The 22557-nt window shown below is 43.2% G+C and overlaps 1 protein-coding gene across 10 annotated transcripts in view; it reads left to right on the top strand.

Annotated features, from left to right (window-relative positions):
* The first annotated feature begins 8610 nt into the window (after positions 1 to 8610).
* Positions 8611 to 22557, top strand: part of LOC143148830 (zinc finger and BTB domain-containing protein 8A-like) — an 85880-nt gene continuing 71933 nt past the window's right edge. Inside the window, exons 1-5 of one of the 10 annotated variants that reach the window (XM_076315547.1) lie at positions 16324 to 16653; positions 16723 to 16817; positions 16913 to 17466; positions 18660 to 18839; positions 19714 to 20907. In XM_076315547.1, coding sequence (XP_076171662.1) covers positions 16936 to 17466; positions 18660 to 18839; positions 19714 to 20385 — 1383 coding nt within the window. In that variant the 5' untranslated portion in view covers positions 16324 to 16653; positions 16723 to 16817; positions 16913 to 16935 and the 3' untranslated portion in view covers positions 20386 to 20907. Of the gene's footprint in view, positions 13780 to 15509; positions 15690 to 15736; positions 16273 to 16323; positions 16818 to 16912; positions 17467 to 18659; positions 18840 to 19713; positions 20909 to 22133; positions 22258 to 22557 lie in introns of those variants that run through there. The other 9 variants (XM_076315548.1, XM_076315549.1, XM_076315545.1 and 6 more) reach the window with 9 other exon arrangements.

Below are 22557 nucleotides of genomic sequence, written 5' to 3'. Positions count from 1 at the left end.
ACTTGTTCAGCCCCAAAGTTCCAACAAACAACATTATTCTGACCGAAGTGTCGAGACGAAAATAGTATCGTCATCGGACGCTTTACAATTCCGTGCATTTACTCCAATTGCAATTGTGAATGGAGAATTGGTCATCGTTATGGTTTTCGGAGTTTTATTTTAATTTTCTAGACGCGCATGGTTGCAAACGCGAAGCGTATTTATTTTTCGTTCGGATAGATGGATGGATGTTATCGGTTAGTGGAAAATACTGTTGCACTTTTGCAATGTATTTTCGTCGATTTGAATTCATTTTCCAGGCAATGTTTGCTTCTTGGAACGAGTGGAACCATTTTTGTTTAATTTATTCGTAATCTTTAAAAAGAGAAGTATTAAGGGTTGATTCAAACTGGTAAATTGAATCAGGGTATTGAATGTATCAAATGACTTGTTACGTGATTAAAATTACATAAATATTATCGTGAAGATAAGAAACTTTTCACAAAGAATATTTGTACAAGTTATTGAACGAGAACGAAGTTTAAAAATTACCAAGGAACTAGAAAAAGCTCGATCAGTAGTCCACACGTATGTGTCAGAAGTATACCTAAATTGAACTTACTTCTTTAAGTCTCCTTCTAAACTGAACTTCATTCCTTAAGTCTCTCCTTAACTTCCAACTTTAACTACCCACTTGAATCAAAGTTCGTTATTCAAGTCACCCTTAAACAGAATTCGAGTCGTTAAGTTCCCTCTTCGATCAAACTTCATTCTTCGATCCTCTTCTCAACTCGAACTCTATTCTCAAAGCCCCCTCTTAAATTGAACTTCACTCTTCAATTCGTCACTCGTTCCACCCACTAAACAACAGTTTCCATGACAAAATCCCTCTCCAGAAAACAGAAAAACCATAGTCAGAATTTCGTAGCCTCGGAATTCGATGAATTTCAATTACACTTTATACTTCCACGATGAAACCCAATGCGGATCGCTCGAGAGTAAGCGGTTTATTTAGAAAATCATTTAAACGTCCCGTAAGCGTATCAAAATCGCCGAACTCGTTCCCTCGGACCCGGTTTCCGGTCTCTCTTCGTACAACTTCCGTCGTTCTTGGCTCGTTGTTTCCCCGCACCTCGAGCACCGTTCCGCGTTACACGTGCTCACGGTTTGTTAAACTTCTAAGCGCGCGCTTGACGGCTAATAGCTGGCAATTATTCGAACGCAACGCGGAGAAGCCCTCAGTTGAGTTCATTAAAGCTGTCCGTGAATCAAACGAAAAATTCCATTCGAAAGCACCCTCACCGTGTCTGGCCGTGTTTCTTGCTCCCTTTTCTTATCCGCGATCCTTTATCCGGCGTTTTTATTTTCCTAACCGGGCAGACGAAGTTGTAATTCGGCCAGTTAGCGACTACGCTCCGAATGCGCTTTAAATAAGACATCCAACATTCCGCGGTGGTTTTACCGAAGGATTTAGGAGCGGCACAATCCTCGCGGAAGCGGAGTAAATACTTTATTTCGGTCTATAGAGACCTCTCGTTTCGAAGAGTAATCACAATGCGATCTTTTCAAGAAGGACGAAGGACAGTGTTTTCAGAGACGCTCGCTCATTCAAGACGTCGTGAATGCCAGTCGTTCGTTAATACGTTCCTGACGCGGTTAACCGTCACGGGTTTTAGAACTTGGGTGTATATTTGGTCACGAGCTGGTCGCAGGTGCAATTCAAAATTAATACGTATCGCGTTTATCGGGGATTGCACGCGCCGCCTCGTTTAGAAAGAATATAAAAAACTTCCATCGGCGGAACTTGCTAAGATAAATCGGAAACTTTTTTTCAACCACGGAATTCGAGAGTGTTTCGCGTTACTGGAATTACGCGATAATAATTGATTGCAAATTTCGTGCAACGAGGAGAAATATAGAAGAGAGAAAAGAAATGTTGCATGATCTGTAGAAATTGCACACGTTGCATCGGTAGAAAGGGTATAAAAACTTCTATTGTCAGAAGCTGTTACAAAAGTAATTTTTTCATATGTAACTACTGAATTCGACAGTGTTTCACGTTACTAGAATTAAGCGATAATAATTGATTGCAAATTTTGTGCAACGAGGAGAAATATAGAAGAGAGAAAAGAAATGTTGCATGATCTGTGGAAATTGCACACGTTGGTAGAAAGGGTATAAAAACTTCTATTGTTAGAAGCTGTAAACAAAAGTAATTTTTTCATATGTAACTGCTGAATTCGACACTGTTTCACGTTACTAAAATTATGCGATAATAATAGATTGCAAATTTCGTGCAACGAAGAAAAATATACATGAAACAAAAGAAATATTGCATAATTTGTGGAAATTGCACACGTTGCATCGGTAGGAAGGGTATAAAAACTTCTATCGTCGGAAGTTGTAAAGATAAATAATTTTTTCATATGTAACTGCTGAATTCCACAGTGTTTCGCGTTATTAGAACTACGTGACAAGAGTAAATTGTAAGTTGTGCGCAACGAAGGTGTATGTATATATGTAAAAGAAATATTCCGTAATGTGCGTGCAGTGTTCATAAAAAGAATATAAACCTTTTATTGAAGGAAGTAAATCAGAATGTTTCCCGTGTAACTAGTAAATTAGAAAGTTTTTCAGCTTGCAAGAATTACGTGACAACAGCGGCTCGCGAACTGCACGCAAGGAAGAAAAATACGTAAATGAAAAGAAAAAAAAAAAGGAATATTGCATAATACGGGTATATAAACCTTCCATCGCGAGAAATCGTAAAAGAAATCGGAATTTTCCCTGTGTAACCGTTAAATTCGAAAGTTTTGCAACTTGGAAGAGTTACACGACAACGAGGGATGGCTCGCGAGCTGCGTGCAAGAAAATAAACCAAATAAAGCGAAAGAAACCCGATGGAGAACCATTTTGTAAATGTTTCTTCGTAGGACTTTGTTTCCGTATGAACTAATTTACATGCAAAAATAATTTCAACTTGTCTTTTAAAATTCGTGCGAAAGAGCGATTAAGATTTCATCGACCGAGCTCGAATGTAAATTAAAATGGGCGCTCGAGTTTCCCAAAATGGTGGTAGATAATACGAAAATTCTCGTTCTCGGCCGCGAGGTACCGTCGGAACAATGTTATTATTACCACTAAACGTTTTTGTTGCTCAGAGATGCGAGTGGTACATGTATCGCAACGCGAAGAATAATTTCACAAAATGGCAGGGCTCTCTGCGAGAGAATATCCCTAATTTGTGTTCACGTTTCCACTGTAGCGATACTATCGGCCATTGGTCGACGCGATACGGGATCCCGAGCAACAGCGAAACTACAATTTTCGAAAGTTTCAATGGCCGAATCTGACTTCCATTCAAGGACCATTCTCTTCGGCTTCTCGGTACACAGCCAGGGGCTGCTTTCGAACCTAACCTCGAAGGTAGTGCGCGAACGAACGCGAACAATTAAATACAAAACAGACGAGACGGACCAAGGAAACCCATCGAACCGAAAATCAAACAGGGAAGTGTCAAGCGCAAAGTGTATTAAAATAAATGAATCTGTAGGTATCGAACCTTCGTACGCAGAAAGCGTACAAAGGTTAGGATGAAAAATATGTATAGTTGGGAGTTGGAAAGATACACGTTGAAATCGAGTACTATACATACCCGTATTTCGCGTAGTCCCTTGAATTTCACAAATGCAAAAAACTTTTTTCAAATATCTCTAAAATGTAAGTTTTGGACTTGTACTTCGATTCGATTAAAGTCGTCGCTGAGTTTCTACTCTCGTTGAATCTTCGCAACGCGATTTAATTATTACTCTACATGACAAGGGGTAGATTGTAAATGTACAGAGTTAAGATTGAAAGAAGAGAAGAAAAACTCACGAGTCTTGAACCGTTATCCGTGGAACACTCTTAACACCAGATACATTTCATTTCTGTAATTCTCCGTGTCCATGATTTTTCCAGCTCTCGATGATTTCTCACCCCCAATGACTTTCTTTCGATCGGTGCACCGAGGGTTACGATCGCACTACGAAGCAGCTTGCCGTGTCTACGAGCCAGCTGCCATTTTTCAATAAACTTCATTACCATGGTAACGAGTTCTTTTCGCGAGCCTATCACAGTTCCAGCGTGGCTCTGTTGCTTCGTAGGAGGGTATGTTCGCGTCGTCGTACGGTGTATTACAAGTGACGGCCTTGCAACCGGGGATTCGAACCGCTGCCTAACCCTCACCATAACACGATTAACCAAGGAAGGTTACCGTAACCCATACCAACCACGAGGGAGCGGTTCTTAAATTCTAGAACGAGCTGGTTACTGGTAATATAAGATAGTCTACCGCTCGAGGCAAGGCGCAAATACCACTACGATTCCTCGAGCAATATCCGAACGAAGCGAACGAAAGCAATGATTAGTTATTTTCAATCTGACTTGCTTGTAAGCGGGTTAAGTGTGTTATCGGTGGTATACCGTTATGTGTCCTCGAGCAATATTCGAACGAAGCGAACGAAAGCAATGATTAGTCATTTTCATTCTGATTTGCTTGTAAGCGGGTTAAGTGTGTTATCTGTAGTATTATATAAAAGAGCCTAGTTTGTCACTTGGAAGCAAATCGGAGATAACATTGTTAATGTACGGGCAATATTCGGACAAAGTGAAAGAAAACAGTAATTTTTAATAGTAATTTTCACCGTATTACAGTAATCTACTTGTAAGCGGGTTTACTAAGTTAGCAGTAGTATAAAACAGCTTAGTATAGAATTTGAACCTGTTTCGTGTTTAGACTCGAGTCCCTGTTTACAATTACGTATGTTGGGATATCATAACCTAAACATCAACCCTTTCGCTAGGACGGTCCTGTCTGTTAGAAGATACCGTTGAACGAGGTGTGAGAAATGTATACGTCGCGCGTGTTTAGGTTTACGTTTTACTCTACAAAAACTTGCTTTCGCAACGATTTTTCAAAAGGCGGAATTTTCTTTAAAGCAAGATATTTATAATTTCTCGGTAAACTCACTTTGATCGAACATGAAAAATTGCAAGTGGAAAGTAAATCTACGAAGGACCCTGGTGAGCGTTCACGGTCGCCCTTCCGTCGTAGCGAAAGGGTTAATTTTGCGCAATGACGGGGTATCGCAAGGAGCTACGAACAGCCCCTGATTCACAATTTCACTTCATCGATGTTGTCGATCGACAACGAAGTAACAATTTTTAAAAAGTTTGCTCGCATCTGAAATCTATCCAAGGATCGTTCGACCACTCGGTGCACAGGAGCTGTCTCCTTAATCTCGAAAGTTAAGTCGCGAGATTAAAAAGCGAACTATCGCGCGAAAAATCTAGAGAAATTCGATGAAGAATCTCGCAAGAAGAGAATGTAGAAAACGGAGGTCTGGAAATTAGAAAGTGTTGCAAGTTAAAAATACAAGACCGAGAAGAAGTGGAATCGATAGTAGCGGCACGAAAGATCAACGAGATATTGGCAAGGCAAGGAGAACCGAGTGTTAAGGGTCTTGTAACCGAGGTAGCGAAGGTGGTAAGATCCATCTCCGGTTCGTGTCCCGGCAGACTTTTAGGGGAGAGATGCGATCAAATTTACGACCATTGTACGTCAATACGAGAACTTTGGTGCGCGTACACAGCAGGCAAAGAATAAGAGAGCGGGGGTTACCTTTCGTGGTACAACGTTCGTCGCAATAACCGCGTTCTCTTAAGTATCGTCCCCGTTGCACTTTTCTCCGAACCGTTTCCCTTTCTAGGAACCCGAGAGATTATTTCTCCCGCGTACAAACCTCGTACAACGCAGTCAGCGTTGTTACAACTTTTTAATGCCACCCCCGCAGCCACGGTATACCGTGACCGCGTTAATCGAGACCCGACGCGATACAAAATCGATATTCAAGGCGAAAAGGTTGGAGAACGAGTGTTCTAACCCTTTCGCTGCAACTATGATCGCTCTTCACGAGACACCGTTCCCAGACGGGGGACTACAGTACCGTCGCCATGGTTTCCTTCACACTTCGAACATCCAAATCGTTCATATTCAAAGAAAATTAAGCTTCACTGAGAAATCACGAGAAGAGAAGGTCTCTTTTTTAAAAATCATTACCGAAGCGACTCTTCGAGACGTAAGACGAACACCTAACCGACGACAATGCGTAGACCTTTCCAGTGGGGGTGTTCCAGAGGAGGTACTCCAGCGAAAGGCTCGTCTCTCCAATGTTTAACGGAACAAAGTCTATGGAGAAAATAGAAATATATTTTCTTTTCTTCAAATATGATCTCGAAAGCAGCTATTTTAGGCGCAACGTGAACACCAACGACTGTCCACGCGCGATGTGTTCTCTTTCCAGCGAAGGTGTCCCAATGGAGGTGTTCCAGCGGAAAGTGTCTACGACGAATCGAACGCGACTCTTCAATATTTAATAAAACCGAGTTTACAAAGAAATAATACAACAGAAGAGAACTTTTCTTTTCCCAGGAATCGTTACGAAAGCAACTGTACCGAACGCAAGTCTATGTGTTGACTTCGCGCAAGGTAGACTTCAGTGGAAAGTGTCCACGATTCGAAAGGGACTCTTTGATATTTGGTAAAACCGAGTTTACAAAGGAATAATAAAATAGAAGAGAACTTTCTTTCTTGAGGAATCGTTACGAAAGCAACTGTACCGAACGCAAACCTACACATTGATAACCATCTTCGCGCTAGGTAGATTTCAGCGGAATATGTCCACGATTCGAAAGGGACTCTTCGATATTTGATAAAACCGAGTTTACAAAGAAATAATAAAACAGAAGAGAAGTTTCTTCCTCGAAAAATCGTTACGAAAGCAACGATATCGGGCTGAAAGCTAACCATCGACGAGTCTTTGGGGCGCGATGCGTCCTCTTCGAGCGGGGTTGTTCCATCGGCAAGTATCTACGACGAATGTAACGCGAACGAGAGACGGAGGCCTCCGTGGTCGCTGGTCCCGACGTCGGGACTAGGTGCGAGCCGTCGGTTAGCATTGGCGTGCCGCCGGTAGACCGTGGACCTTGATCCGGGACACGTTGTTCAACCGGCGCGGGAACACTCGCGTGGAGGATTAAACGACCGCGCGACCACCGTACGTAACCACCCCCGACTACCACAATTTTTATTCCCTCGTCGGAACCATCTCGGGTAAATTACAGGGGAAAGTAGCTCGAGCGACAAGCAACGAAACGCCACGTTCTTCCACCGAAACCGTGATCGGTATCCCCGAAAAGCGTCTTCTCGGTGCTAGAGTAGGCAACATGGGGATATCCTCGGTGTCGCGTCGTCCGTATCGTCCGTTCCCGGACCCAGGACCACCCAGGACCACCCAGGATGGTGTATCGTCAATGGTGCGGGGGTGTGTGTTTTTGGGGGTTGTACGTAGGAAAATCGAACGACAATGTCGGGCACGAGCTCGCGAGGAACTCGGGAACGAAAACCGCAGAACCCTCGGCGACGTTCTCGGTGGTCAACTTCGAACACAGGGACGTCGCAAGGGTGGGAAGGGTGCAACCGAGAGGTAGGAGAGGTTGCCTCGCGGACGAAGATGAACGGAACACGCGCAGAGCGTAACCGGGGGTATAAACAGACGGGGCCTGGTGGCGCGACGAAGATGGGTGGGCAAAAGCAAACCGGCCGTAGGAGTAGGAGAGGGGGGAGGGGACCACCGAGAGCCGAACCGTAGACGGTGTATCGAAAGAGCGCGTAGAGACCGATAGAGCGGGACAGGGATAGACCCCCGCGAGGAGCCAGGTTGCAGGAGAGGATTCGCGTACGGGCGGGTGAGTTGTGCGTACCAATCGCGGGTTCAGGGTACGTCCGCAGGCACGCAGGAGGTGGCGAAAACCGGGCACAGCCCCAGGAGCGGAGGGTTACCGGCAAACGGGGCAAAACCGCCCACGCTGGTGGCTTCCCGGGGAGCGGCGCGCGTCTGCTCTACCGCGCTGCAGCGAGTGCAACACACCGAGTGCCGCGCGCGAAAACGGGCTTGAACGCGACTCCGGTTGGGTGGTGGCCCCGCTGTTCGTTTCGAAGGAAAAAGCGAGACGCGACCGAGAGCGAGGGAGACGCGTGGGGCGCGACGATCGCGCCTCGGACAGAGAGAAACGTAACGAGGATCGCGGATAGGAGAGAGACCGATCGGTAGGATCCTGCGCGGGAGCGAGAGAACATCGTACCGTGGGCGTTGGAAGAGAGAGAACAGGGAGTTACAGGGGGGGATTCGTGAAGAGAGAAAGGTTACGGGGGTTGGTAGAGAGAGAGAAGGGTTACGGGGGTTGGAAAAGAGAAACAGAGGAGGAGGAGGAGGAGGAGGAGGTGGTGGAGGAGGAGGAAGGGTGAAACGGAAGAGGAAGAGGAAGAGGAAGGAGGAGAAGGAAGAAGGGTGGCAGGTAGGGTCAGCGGGGTGGGGTGAGAGGTGGCGGAGGTTGGGCGACGGGGGTGGCGGCCGATTCTCGGTTGGTGGCTGCGGAGGCGAAGGCCGAAGGGGTGAGCGAGGTGGCGGCGGTGGTGGCGGCGGCGGCGGCGGCGAACATAAAATCCGTCGCACATGCCTGGTGCATTCATTAGGGGGGATGTGCCCGTGCAGCGTACACGTCGACCTGCATCCACGCCACCCTCTCTCTCTCTCGGTGCCACCCCTAGCCTCAGTCGCGCTCCGCGGCCAACTTGGTACACACGCCACTTTGTTGTTCCTCCCTCGCGGAGAACGGTTCCTGGTTCGCGTTCCGTAACGTCGTCGTCGTCGTTGTCGTCGTCGTCGTCGTCGGTGCGTTTCGTCGCGTCGCGTCGCGTCGCGTCGCGGAGATAAATCGTGACGCGTTACGGTACTCGGTCCTCGATCGCGGGCCATTGATCGCCGATTCAACGAGGATCGTTCGCGCGGACCGAAGCCCAGGAACCATCGGTGATTCGCGCGTCGCGTTTCACGTCGCGGTTGACCGCGATCGCGAGGCCAAGATCGGGCCGAAACCGATCCGAGAACGAGTGCCGTCCGGGTTTTATTTGTCGTGTGCGCGAACGTACTCTGTCCATGAGGGTGAGAAGACGATTCCATCGTGAAGCGGAGAACGAGCGAGGAACCGCGTGAAGAAAGAAACCGCGCAGCCCCGGGCAACGAAGATCGTCCACGGAAGATCGCCACGGAAGATCTTCCGCGGGAGGATCAACGGGATCCTCCTCTGATCAGCGTCGACCGGCTACGGGAGACCGCGCAGGGGATTTCATGTTCACGTATTTCAGTAAACCAGGTAACGATGCGCCAGAACCGCTCACGGACGGAATCGGCGCGTCGATTTTCAGATAATCCACGCGTAACGCGAGGCGCGAGGCGCGTACCGTAACCGGTGCGATTCGAACGCGATGTACGCCCGGTTCGAGAGCGCTCGGTCCTTCCTGGCAGCACGCGCCACGCCGAGAGGGGAGATACGCGCCTATTCCGTGGGCCGCGTACGGCCTATCGGATACGGGACCCATCGATCGCGAGATCCAGAGTCATCGCGTCGCGTGTTCCTCCCTCCGTCGATTCAACCCCAACGGAGAGGCTAAGACGCGAACGAGACCACCACCGCGAGACCCACCCTGTCTTTACAAATTTTACTCGATCGTGCTCCGAAAACTCTCCAAACTATCTTTTCGAATTTTCTCACGCTACGAAACACTCGCGATCCGCTACCTTTCAATCGTTCTTCGAGCTCCGAAACCCTCGAAACTGTCTTTTCAAATTTTTTTCCGCTCCGAAACGCTCACGATTCTCCGCGTTTCAATTTTTCCTCGAGCTCCGAAACGCTCGCTGTTTAACTACGCGTAGAAATTTTCCTCGACTACGCTCCGAAAAGCTTCCAACTGTCTTCAAACTTCTCTTAAACTCCGCTCCGGAATGCTTCCAATTGTGTTTCAATTTTTCTTAAATTCCACCGTGGAATGCTTCCGATCGTCTTGAAAATTTTCCTCCGCTACGAAACGCTTCGAACTGTGTTCGAACGTTTCTTAAATTCCACCGCGGAAAGCTTCCAACCGCATTCAGATTTTTCCTCCGCTTCTAAACGCTACCAACTGTGTTTAGACGTTACTCAAATTCCACCGCGAAAAGCTTCCAATTAGATTTTTTTCAACGTTACGAAACGTTTCGAACTGTGTTTAGACGTTACTCAAATTCCACCGCGGAAAGCTTCCAATTACATTTTTTTCAGCGCTCCGAAACGTTTCGAAACGCATATAAAGTTTCCCTCGATTCCGTCCCGGAACGCTTCCGAACCGTGTTTAGATTTTTCTGGAACTCGGAAGATCGCGTTTTCCCGTTGCTTTCGTTATCCGCGGGCAACGTTTTCCAATAATCGACGAAAACAAGGTGAACGGTTTCGTCGATCGATCGTAGGAAATATGTAGAATTCGGGCGAGAGAATATACACGCCGTGAAATTCCGTAATTGATCACGGAACCGGATAGTTTAACGGATTTCAATAATGTGCTCTGTAAACTAGACTGCATTTATCGGTTTAACGTTCAATTGAAACATAAACTGGTCCGATACGGACAAAAACACGCGGTAACGCGATTGTCAATTTTCTCGACTACGCGGGCGGTAAACCAACGCGCTTTACGACCGCTGTAATTTGCGCCGAAAACGCGAGCGCGACTCGCGTTTTGCGCGAGGAGCCGACTTTTGCTCGGACAAACGTTGACATCGCGTTGTATAATACCATCGATCGGAAACCTGATAAACATTCACCGTCTAATGTTCATCGAGGGTAGTTTTATCGAGATTCGTGCACAACGTTTCGAATTATTTGCCGCTCGTTCCTCGATCTTGTTATTCGTTCATTTCCAAATGTACCAATTCGACAGAGGGGACGTCAGATGTAAAAATGAAGCTTTTGGATTTTTTGTTTTCTTTTTTTTTTCTTTTGGCAGAGAGAAGTGTAATTTTGTAAAATGTTTACCCGTTGTCTAAAAGTATACAGGTTGAATTGGAAATCCGTTGCGTTTCATTGGAAAATGTCGATTCGCGTAAAAGTTGCGGCCAATCACGTGGAGCTATTCCAGCCCGGCTGGCGGAAGATGTATCCGATCGCCAAACCGTTCGAAATAAAAAAAAGGGGAAAAAATGGAAGAATGTTTTGTAATCTGCATCTATATACATATTGTCGAGCTTATGGATGTTTTTTTTTGTTTCGATGTTTCGATTTTATACACTGGCTCGAAGTTTCCACCCCATGGTTTTACATTCCATCGACCATGGCGCGTAAAGTCTTTCGAAAGAAAAAAAATCCGTACTTAACGGCTGCAACGTTAATGCGAATTATAAAAGTTTCTTGTTTTTTTTCCTTTCTTTTTTTTTTGGTCGTTGCATATCTTTTCCGCTAACTTTGGCCGAGCGGATTCCCATCGATTTTACGCGAATCGAAAATTTTTGAAGAAAGTTTCGTAGATTTGTAATTCAATGCACTTTCAGGTAACGCGTAAACGTTTCGTAAAATTACACATTAGAAAAGAAAATTTAAAAGAGAGTTTTATCCCCGACTCGCCTCCCTGTCTCTCGAGCCAATAATCGGAACCGATTGTCCTCGACGATAAATATATACGTAGATACCGTTGATATTAGCAAATTTGAAAGTGCAACGAAATGGGATTATGAGCTGGAAAATACATACGTCAAAATTATATTTTATATCGCGATTGCTACTCGTATATGCAACGAACGAACGCTACATTTCGTTACGTACTCCAATTTCAGTCTAGTTATTACCAAGATTGCATCATTAACAAGAACGCGGCGGTACGCGATTCATTATTTAATTTTCATGGAGTTTGTTCGTATCTTTCGTAGAACGGGCGAAAAACTTGTTCGCCCATCGAGCGAGGGAATTCGAAACGCGCGAAATGGTATTTCTCGATCGGGACTCGTTTATCCCGATTTAAATGTAAAAATGTGAAAAAAAAAGAAGAAAAAAATAGAAAGAAGCGAGGGAGGAAACTTTTGTGAAAAATCGTGGCCTATAACTTTGTCGAAAAAAAAGGAGAAAAAAAGAAAAGAAAAGAAAAAAAAAATCGGTTCAACCGACGCGAGAATTCTTCTCGAGAAAAAAAAAAAAAAAAAAAAAAAATTCGAACGAAGGGGACCATTTTTTATAAGAATATCCGGGCGATTATTTGCCCGATATTTCGCTCGTGCGAACGTTCTTCCGTATGCAAATACAAAACCACCCGTAACTTCTTACATGGAGCCGTAACGTTGGACAAATATTGCAATAACGGTATATCAAGATTAATTTTTAATCTACCGCGATGCAGAGGATAAGAGAGGGAGGTTGGAAATGGACGAGAAGAGAGGGAAAAGGGGTTGAGCGATTCATAATTTATCGCGAGCGCGTAGCCGACCCTCGTATTTCGAGTTGGGCGTAGATTAAAGTAAAAAAATGATCGCCGCGACGAAAATACTTTTGCGGTTGGAAGCCACCGGAACCGATTATCGTTCGTTCTCCGTCGCTTTGACCGTTCGGGCTTCTATTAAGCGAGTTGGGGAAAGGTTCGGGCATAAATCGACGCCAAACAACGCGTTTTCGCGCTCAATCGTTCCGGGAAAAAGATGGAAACGGAACCGAAAAAGCGAAATCTCGTCGTCTCTTTCCTCGGTCTTCGCCTCTATTACGGAGCTCCGACCCTCGCCAGACGCGATCGATCGGAAGCTTCGATCGCCACCCCCCCACCCCCACCCCCACACCGCTTCACCCACCGAACGATGAGGGAGGAAAATTCGTTGCGGTGTAAGCACCGTTCGCGATTTTCATACTTGCGGAACCGTAACGCGTACCGTGAAACGCGCGTAAGTACGTCAATACGAGAGGCCCTTACCCCCCCTCCCGGTACTCCCGGCAGGAGAAACTTCCTGTGCGTTTGAAGATCAAACGCTCTGAAAGCGTGCTCTTTTCTCCTCCTGAGCTGCGCGGCTGTATTGTCGCCGGGAAAATGCACGGCCGAGCGCACCAGGCGCGCGCGTCTCTCATCGAGACAGTGTATTTCGTAACGCGGACTTTCTTACCGTCCGCGTTTCAAATTTTTCTCTCTCGGGCGAAACGAGACCGCTGCCTTTTACGCGGTTCGATCGCCGTGCCGAGCGCACGGTCGTCCCTGTTCTACGCGCGCGTATACGACGCGCGAATTTTCCAACGCGATGCGTCGTCGAGCTACGTGGACACACCGCGTACACGCAACCCCCACCCGTTACGCGCGCCGCACGTGTATACTCGCCGAGATGTGTACTCTGGCGAGAGAAAAAGGAAAGAAAAGAGAAAAAAACGGGGGGAAAAAAAAAAGGAAAAACGAAAAGAAACGAGAGAACGCGTTACCGAACCACGTCGTCGTCGCTCGTGCCGCGGAACGATATATATATCTATATGTATATATACATATATGTATTGGTCTGGTCCGATCGGCGCGTATCGATGCGCGCGCATACGGCGCGCGGGCATGCGCGGTGGGACGGCGCGCGTAGACAACACCGCTGCATTTCCGGCGTGCATCGCGCGAAGATCGTCCCTGAAGATCTCCCAGCCGCACGGAAGAGACGGAGAGAAACGTCATTTTTCTGCCGCGCTGCGTCGCCTCGTGCGCGCGACATCTTCGCAGCGCTAGCGCCGTGAAACGGCCGGCGTATCGGGGCCCGCGCACACGATACGTCGCGATGCCTGGCTCCGACGTGTTTTCCTCGTGGAGAGCAGTCAAGGCCGCCGCGAGATAATTATGCAGATAACGGTGATGCTCGCCGGTAACCCAGCTGCGTGGAGGATCTACAGGTCCGTTCCTTGTCACAGATAAGCTTATTCTTTCCTCTGTGTGTTTGTCCTTAGCGTTGATCTTTGATCTCACCGTGCTTGTATAATCGACGCTCGTGACTTTCGTCGCGAGAGACGAACGTCCCGTCCTTTTCGTCGCGCGATATTTCGGCCCGTGAAAATTTATTGGGAAGCGCGATGATCGTTCTCGGGTCTCCGCGGAGGGAACTCGTTCGAGGAACCGGTTCGCATAATTGATTGCGCAACTGTTCGTTCCATCGTAGAACGGTGTTGTTAATGTCAACCGGACGACGAGTTTCGGTTTTTTGATCATTTCTTTCTTTTTTTTTCTTTTCCTTCACGAAGCGAACCGCGCACGAAATCGAAGCGATTAGGAGACCCGAGTGGAAACCGTTTCGTTTCGCGTATTCACGATCGGTGTTCCTTTGTGAGAATTTCTCGTACACGGAACGCGGAGTAAATCCGTCCCGATACCGCGTATACGATTACACTTCAGCCCGGTGTTACGCGCTGTTCGCTAATTCCACCGCGAAACGCGCGGATAGGAGAAAGAAAACGTCGCGACGGATTTTCCGAGAATAGAGTCACGTGCGTCGGGGACACGCGCAAGAATCGACCGGGGATCGAAATTTCTCGGTGCTTCGTCGCGAGCGGCGCGACGAGGCGATTTATTCGCCATATATATATATTTTTTTTTTTTTTTTTGCCCGAACACGAATCGCCACCGCGTCTCCCGGTGAATCGTTTCGTACGTTTCCACGTAGAGACTTGGACGTTGAACGCGTACGTCGTATCGTCGTCAGGCCTCGCGTTAACGTTTTAAATCCTCAGAAACGCGACAGTGATAAATCCAATTGCGCTCATTGCGATATCCGCTTAATAACACCGTACTCCTATTTACCAACACACGCCCCCGCCGTATCTTCGACGTGGACCGAAGCACGCGAATTGTAATTTTGCGCAGTGCCAATCAAAGCGCGGATTAAATCTGTTAATGGTCGGGGCAAAGCTTGTAAATCCATATTCGAAAACCGATTAAGGAGATTTTCCAATTTTCCCGCTACCTATTATTGATTTCGTATGGTTAACACGATTATCGTCCGGCTCGCGGACGGTCGAAATTAATATCAGAAGGCTCGCGATTTGCGCGAATTACCGTTTATTGCAGTCAAATGAAGCCGAACGACCCCTTTACACTCGATGATTTTCCGCGAAATGTAATCCCTACTGCTCGTGTGTACACGTGTTGGCGCGCCCGTGTGCACGTTTTCACGTTTTCACCGAAAGAAAAAGAAACGAGAGCAAACCGCGTATCGTTTGGAACCGGCCGCGATGAAAGCGTACGAGCGATCTTTCGGACAGGTACTTTTCACGGTTTTGCAACGACCGAGGCATAACGGATTTCAAAGTCTCAAAGAGTTTGTTAGAGGCTTCGTAAATTTTCCACGCGAGTCACTCGTACGGTACGATATATAATGGAACGTACGATGATAGATAAATTTAAAACTCTCGCGTGCGTAATACGTACGTTACGTTTTACAAAGGGTTGGAAATTTCCGTGTAACGGTTATATAATACGTAACGTTTCGCGATACGTACAGTAGAGAATATTTCGTCGATAAGGATTTGTCTTTATTTGGCAATTTTTTTACGAATATAATAACATTTCTCGGAACACGATAAATTCGTTTCGTCCGTGAGGTCATTGGGAAAACATTTCAAGTTCCGAGTTGAACTTTAGCACCGAACACAAAGGCTGTATTTATTTACACTTCCGGTAGTACAATATAGGGATTCTATCAGCGAGGAAAGTATTTACATTCACCGAGCGGAGCATAATTTCTATTAAATTATCGCGCTTCGGACAGTCAATAAGATAAAACGCATTTATCTTGACGTTCGTGTAGGAGGTAATTAAATTTAACGTCTATTTATCTATTTCAATATTCGCTCTACGATCTATAGCCTCTGCGTTGCAATAGATAAACTCGATCATAATCCTGATAGGTTATGTATCTCGAATGGTCTCGTTGGATTTTATGCCCGAAATTATTTTATATCTCGATAATCGATCGTATCTTTGTGTACGATTCGTTGTTTAATTTCTATTTAAAAGTTTTATTTGAAACGAAAAAGGTAAATACACGAGACAGGTTAGGTTTTCTGTCTCCCGAGAGACGAATAAACGTCGTAAACGACGGTTTCTTCAAGTACATTGTCGCGTTTTATGTCGTAAATATATCTACGATAGCGTAGACACAGAATTGCACGAGTTTACGGCAATGAAAATGCTTACTTGAGTCGAAACTGTTGGAAGAAATCCTGCCGCGTGGCTAGTCGCGTTTGAATTCGAGCGCCCTTCGCGCCATTCCCCACGGCAGATGCACGAAGGTCAAAAGTATTTTAAAAATAAGGCCGTAGGCATTGGCAGATTGGTATGGCAGTGGACGTTAAGGGTCGGGTGGCGTTGTAATGGCAAAAAGTTTGCGAAAGGTGAGTAATCGTCGAAACGATAAACAAACCCCGGTCGTTAGTGTATACGGTGCGTTAGTTAGCTGGCGCTGGGTTTAGGTAAATAAAGCCGCGTGTGGAGCGTGTTTGAATGGTTAGAAATCGAGCATCAACAAATCGAGTTTTCGCGAGAAGGCTCGTGGCTAGACGAGCACGACCGACAATGGCGCCCAAGCCTCGCGAATATTGACATTGCTGAAAACATTATCTTCGAATATTGGGTATTATCATATCCGTGGGTGACACGTACTGCGTCGCAATTAATATTCTAACCTTCTTTTAATTTTCGCAACACTTGTCGACGTGAAATTGCAAACGGAGTAATTTGTTGGTTGCCGAGGTTATGCGAAAAAAATGTTTTCGGTACGCATAGTAGCGACGCGTGAACCCTGAAGGGTTTTACAGTTATACTGCAATGTGGCACATTTGCAGAAGCACGGAGGAAGTTGTGTGGGTCTAGAGTTGCGATATAATCTCCGAGGAGATATCGTCAAGTCGATATAGGAGAGTGTGCGTGGAGAAGGCGTGTGAGTTAACGTTTTAAGGGTTAGGGAGTCATTCTGTAGTCAGGGTGATCAAAGTCTCTAGTGTGGACAGTTCAGGGCAGCTAGTTTGGTTGTAGGGTCGGGATTGGAGATAGACAAGATGGACCAACAGTATTGTCTACGGTGGAACAATCATCCAGCCAACCTCACAGACGTTCTCAGCTCCTTACTTGCCAGAGAGGCACTCTGCGACGTTACCCTGGCGTGTGTTGGAGAGACTTTCAAGGCACACCAGACGATACTCTCTGCATGCAGTCCGTATTTTGAGAGCATTTTCCTCCAGAATACCCATCCCCATCCAATTATATTCCTGAAGGATGTCAATGACACGGAAATGAAGGCGTTGCTGCACTTTATGTATAAGGGAGAAGTTAACGTTAGTCAGCATCTACTACCGATGTTCCTTAAAACAGCCGAGGCATTACAGATTAGAGGCCTCACCGATAATAGTGTAAATAACAAGGCAGAAGAGAAAAGTCCATCACCAGAACCAGAAACGCAAACCGGTGTTAGGCATACCGATTCGCCTAACCTTCAGCCTCTTCCTGAAAAGAGGAAAAGAAAGGCTTCGGGCAGCTACGATGTTTCCCTTAGTGGTCCACCCAGTGAACGGTTCATGTCCGATTCTCAGGTACGTTGCATCAAATACTACGTAGATAAGTATCCTGGCTCCGTATTTATAAATAACGTTAGGCCTGTATTTCTGCTCCAAGTAATCTGCATGTTGCATATTTTTGCTTTACTACAATTTTTGTTGCTTTTTAATACTTGTATAATGACAATTACTCTACAAACGTTTTTATATACATTTTTGTCGACGTAACATACCAGTGGTATAAAAATTTTCTTTATTTCTTTAAATGTATCTTAAATTTACATTTTATAATAAATTTATAAATGCATTTAATGATATAGAAAATTGTGTTCCAATTGTTGCTGGTGGTTTACAAGATCTCCTACAATTTTTTTTTTATGTATTAAATACCCTATTTGCCATGTTTGAAGAGTAATTTGTAATAAGAGACAGTTTGTATTTTCTAATATTGTTAATTAGAGTATGTGCTAAAATTCAGAAATATGTTTTATACATTTCAATGTAACAAATTTCTAAAACTTTGTTCTATTTTTGTTTATTGAGTTTTTTCTCGGGTACTATTTTCGCGGAATATGTTGAAAATTATATACACCTAGTAATATATACAAATGTAGAAGTTGGAACGTTAGATCGAAAAAATTGTATTGTTTTCCGACAAATATTTTCAAAGCATATGCTCCCGCGTGCTTGCGCGCGTGCGTTCGTGCATGCGTGCGTGCGAACACGTCACATGTATACTTGCGAACTTTTGTTACCCGTAGCGCTTAAAATTCGAAGATAATGATCGTACTTTGTTATCAATAAAGTACATATGTATATGATTACACAGCTTTCCAAATATCTCTACGTGTAACCTTGAAGTACAAAGCAAAAGCTAATCTGCGTTCATGCGTTCTAATACGCGAACAAAGTATTATAATATCGGAGCTTTCATCGTTTATTTCTCCTTAAAAGTTGCAATATTTTACAGAATTATGCCTTGAGAGAATTCTTGTTATTCTCGTAAATTTGAAGGTTAATAAAACTTACATTAATATTCAACAGAATGAAAAATGACTCATGACTTTATTTGCTTAGTAACACATTTTCGATCATACTATGTACAAATTTACATAAACAAAAGTTTAAATTTTATATTACACGTTTTATGTGAGATATTTGTATAGACCACAAATACAAGTGGTTTTAGTGCTTTTAAAATGCATTTCCTTTTGATTTATCGGTTACAGGCATCTTCACAATGTAGTTACAAATCAAGCCCTCCTGTGATTCCAAAGTTAAATAATGCCTTGGGAGGTGAAATGGAAGATGGTGGTCGACCTATGTCCCCTGCATCACAGCCGCAACCTTCTATCAAGCAAGAGTTAGATCATCATTTACCAGACTTCCATGACAACATCTCCCTCCCAGTAAGTGATTTTTTTTTAAATTTTCCTTGCATCTTAGTAAAAATATAGTTATATTGCATGTCAATAGTATAATATGTAGCATGTAAATAGTTTGTAGTAAAAAGTAATATATAGTTGAATGTTCGTATCACAAGTATGCTTGTTTGTTATTAAAATTTTAATGTTTCAATTTTAATTCTGGACATACTGATTTAATCATTTTACTACAAATACTAAACAAAATTACGTTTTTTATTAATCAAAACATTCAGTCATTTTCTATATATTTAAATATTTTTACAACTCGTTCTAAAAGTGCCATTTTCTTTTGTAACATACAATTGTATATAATTTAATACAATATTCGACCATTGTTTTTATAGATCGTATTTTACAAATATTTTTAGAACCAAGTGCATAAATTATTTGTTATCGAAAGAAAATTTTTTATCAACATTTATTACGCGTACAAAATATTGAAGGAAAAGTAGTTTTGGTGTAATGTACAATTTAGTATCAATGTTTTCATATCAAATCTATATATTTCTTATACTATGTACTCTTTTTATTTCAGCATGTCAGATTGTTTCTTTTTATCGTAATATCTTATAATCGATCTTTATCTTACCGAAGAAAACTATTTCTTCGTGTACAGCTTTCAAGGTAGTCGTTAAATCATGCTACATATCGAGCATAACGTGCCAAAAATATAGTTTCGTTACTGTTCCCATAATTATTAATGATTTTCTACTACTTTCCTACAACTACTCAGTCCAAACAGACATGGGAAGGAAGGGATGACTAAATAGAGATACAAAATTGTCTTCTAATATGCTAAAAGGCAAAATTGAAAATGTGTTGATTAAACACATATCCTTTCCTTCTCTGTTGACAGACTAGTGTGGAGTGGGAGGTTCAGAGAGATGGGAAGAGTGACGAAACTATGGATGTTCAGAATATGACCCAAAGTCAACCAGATTCTGCCGTGATACAAGTTTCTCGTGAAAGCACTATCATGGCTGGAGGTTCTCTGTCTATCAATATATCAGGGACTACATCCGAATATTATGGGAATTCCCACAAATCTTCACAAAATCAATCCGTGCCTTTAAATTCGTATTCGTATAAAAGCAATAACCCAATACTGAAACCGCAATTCAAATCGATGTCAGAAAACACGAATATTAAAAGTTCTCAACACGAGAATAATATACATAGGTCTATAATAATGAATCAACAACAAGGAATGTCAGTAATACAATCAACTTTGTGCAATATTTCGCAACGTTCTGTTCCTCAAAGTAGAAAGGCTGGTAGATTCAAAGTCGGTTGGTTAGATATGTATTCCTGGCTTCAGTACGACGAAAGATCAAATCTTATGTTTTGTAAATATTGTAGGAAGTGGAGCGATTCGATTCCTGAAATACGTACATCGTTTGCTGCAGGGAATGGTAATTTTAGACTCGAAATCGTGAATCACCATGATAAATGTAAGGCACACAATTTGTGTGTCGCTAAAGAAAGCGAAGTAAAAGAAACGTATACTTACATTATGGAAACTTGTTAATTTTGCACTGTAATTGCATCTTAATTGTAGCATGCGATCAGCTTTATTAAAGGTTTTGACACGATTTTGATTATTAAGAAACCACAGGTATCGTAGAAAACGTTTGCTAAACAAAAATATGGAACATTTTTTACACTCAATTATTATAAGGTTGTGTCTGCATGTACGTGTTCGAAATTATGGAAGACTGTGTAAGTAATTCGTCAGTCATTAATATTTTTACGAAGTACGAATGTTTATTTGTTGTATTTTAATAAGAGTATGTTTGTGCCACAGTAACTCGACAACTCCGATCGGAGTTGTCTTCCTTCTTATATCATACTCAATTTTATTTTTATATTGAAATAATACGTAAATATACAATTTAGAGGAGCATAAAGAGCATATGCAATTTAGTATTTATAAATATAAATTGAGGAATGCATTCTCTCGTTTGAATTTTTAAAGTTATTACAATTATAAACAAGTTTGTTTATTCGGTATATTTTTTCAGAGTATTTGTATTTTTCTTATCAACCGTTCGTACGTACATTTTCAATCGCGTAAACAAAAAAATCGCGAAATTAAAAATATAGTATTCAATTATACTTGTTATATATACACGATTGCTCTATCTGAAAAATTTTACCGTAATAAGTTGCCATATTGTATTGGCAATGCATACAATATCGATGTCAATATAATTAGCTCTATTATCATATGTTTATTTACGTTAATTAAGAGTCATAGAATGTTTGTTGAAATTAATCGACTAAAATTAAGTTTCTTTTTTAAATTATAGTTAGTCTAAATAAAGTAATATAGTGGACAAATTTTACGTTAGCAGAGATTTAAAAATGTTTTTATTCTCAATGTTGTTTCGAAACGCAAATATCTATTTATAAAATTAATGGCGCGAACATGCATATATTTTACGTAGTTTCTAGCTATATTTTTAGCTTTTAATGTAAAAGAATATTTGTGCCTTCAGGAGGCAATCGGATACGTTGAAATTTATGTCTATTACATATCCTTTCGAGCATATTTTTCATGTAATTCTATTTACGAAGTTACTTTAATTATTAATGTACATTGTTAATTTTGAAATATTGTTAGAAAGACAAGGAATGCCAAAGCATGTGCATTTTTGAGGTGATGTGCTTCTGTGATGGATATTATCGCGTTGAATTTAAATAAAAAGTTGAATATTTTTATTACAAAGTATATTGATTCCGTTTTATAAATACATCTACTTAAAAATCCAACGAATTATTGTCAACGAGAGTCACGAACTTTGTTCCGTTATCCGTACATTTCGGTCGAAGTATTACACTTAAAAATGCATTCGAGCAATATCGATTTCATTTTATTCATAAATGCGTGCTTTGACTTTGAAAAAAAGAATAAAAATAAAATGAAAAAAAAATGAAACAACGTTCGAGAATCGATAAATTAATTTTCGAATATAACTTTGTAGATGATATTCAAATACGTTCGAATTAATTTCCCTACCAACGGTATCTTCCATTACTTCGCGTTATTTTCGATACATTTATTTCATCGAACCGATTTCAATTGTATTTAAACGTTAAACATGAATTCTCGTCCGGGTAGATTCCTCTCGTTCAAAAATTAACTCGACGAATCGATCGAGCATAAAACACGTACGCGACAATAGCCAGGGAACTCGATATCATAGAAATGATCAGCCAAAGACGAATTTGTTTCTTTCGGTGGTATTTATAACGGTTGCCCGTGTTCGTGTGCAGGGACATCCAGTTGGACTGCTAGGAGACGAAGGAGGTGCCACGGCGGGCGCGCTTAGCGATGGCGTGTCAGGGATTGAATCGTCCGAACACCATAATCCCCCAGAAATGCTCGACGGACTCGATGGTAAGACCTACAAACATCTATCATTACAATCAAAATTCCAATTAGATCACACGTGGTGTTCCCGTTGCACGTCGAAACGCCGGGCGAGTTCCACGCGCGTCGACGAATATACCCCCCATTGGCGCAACAAGTAAACGCGTGCTCTCGTTCGCGATCCGTTCGACGCGATCGTTCGCGATCGCTCGAATTCCACGTAACGTTTTTCTTTTGAATCGATCCGGCAACGCGACGGGAAACACGTGTCGTCTAAGAAATCGAGGGAGATGTGCATGCACGTTTGCAAGAATTTTTGCGCGTCGA

The sequence above is a fragment of the Ptiloglossa arizonensis genome, chromosome 7 (assembly GCF_051014685.1).
Source record: "Ptiloglossa arizonensis isolate GNS036 chromosome 7, iyPtiAriz1_principal, whole genome shotgun sequence".
NCBI lineage: Eukaryota > Metazoa > Arthropoda > Insecta > Hymenoptera > Colletidae > Ptiloglossa > Ptiloglossa arizonensis.
Note: the sequence above shows the minus strand (reverse complement) of the source record. Positions and strands in the feature narration are given on the sequence as shown.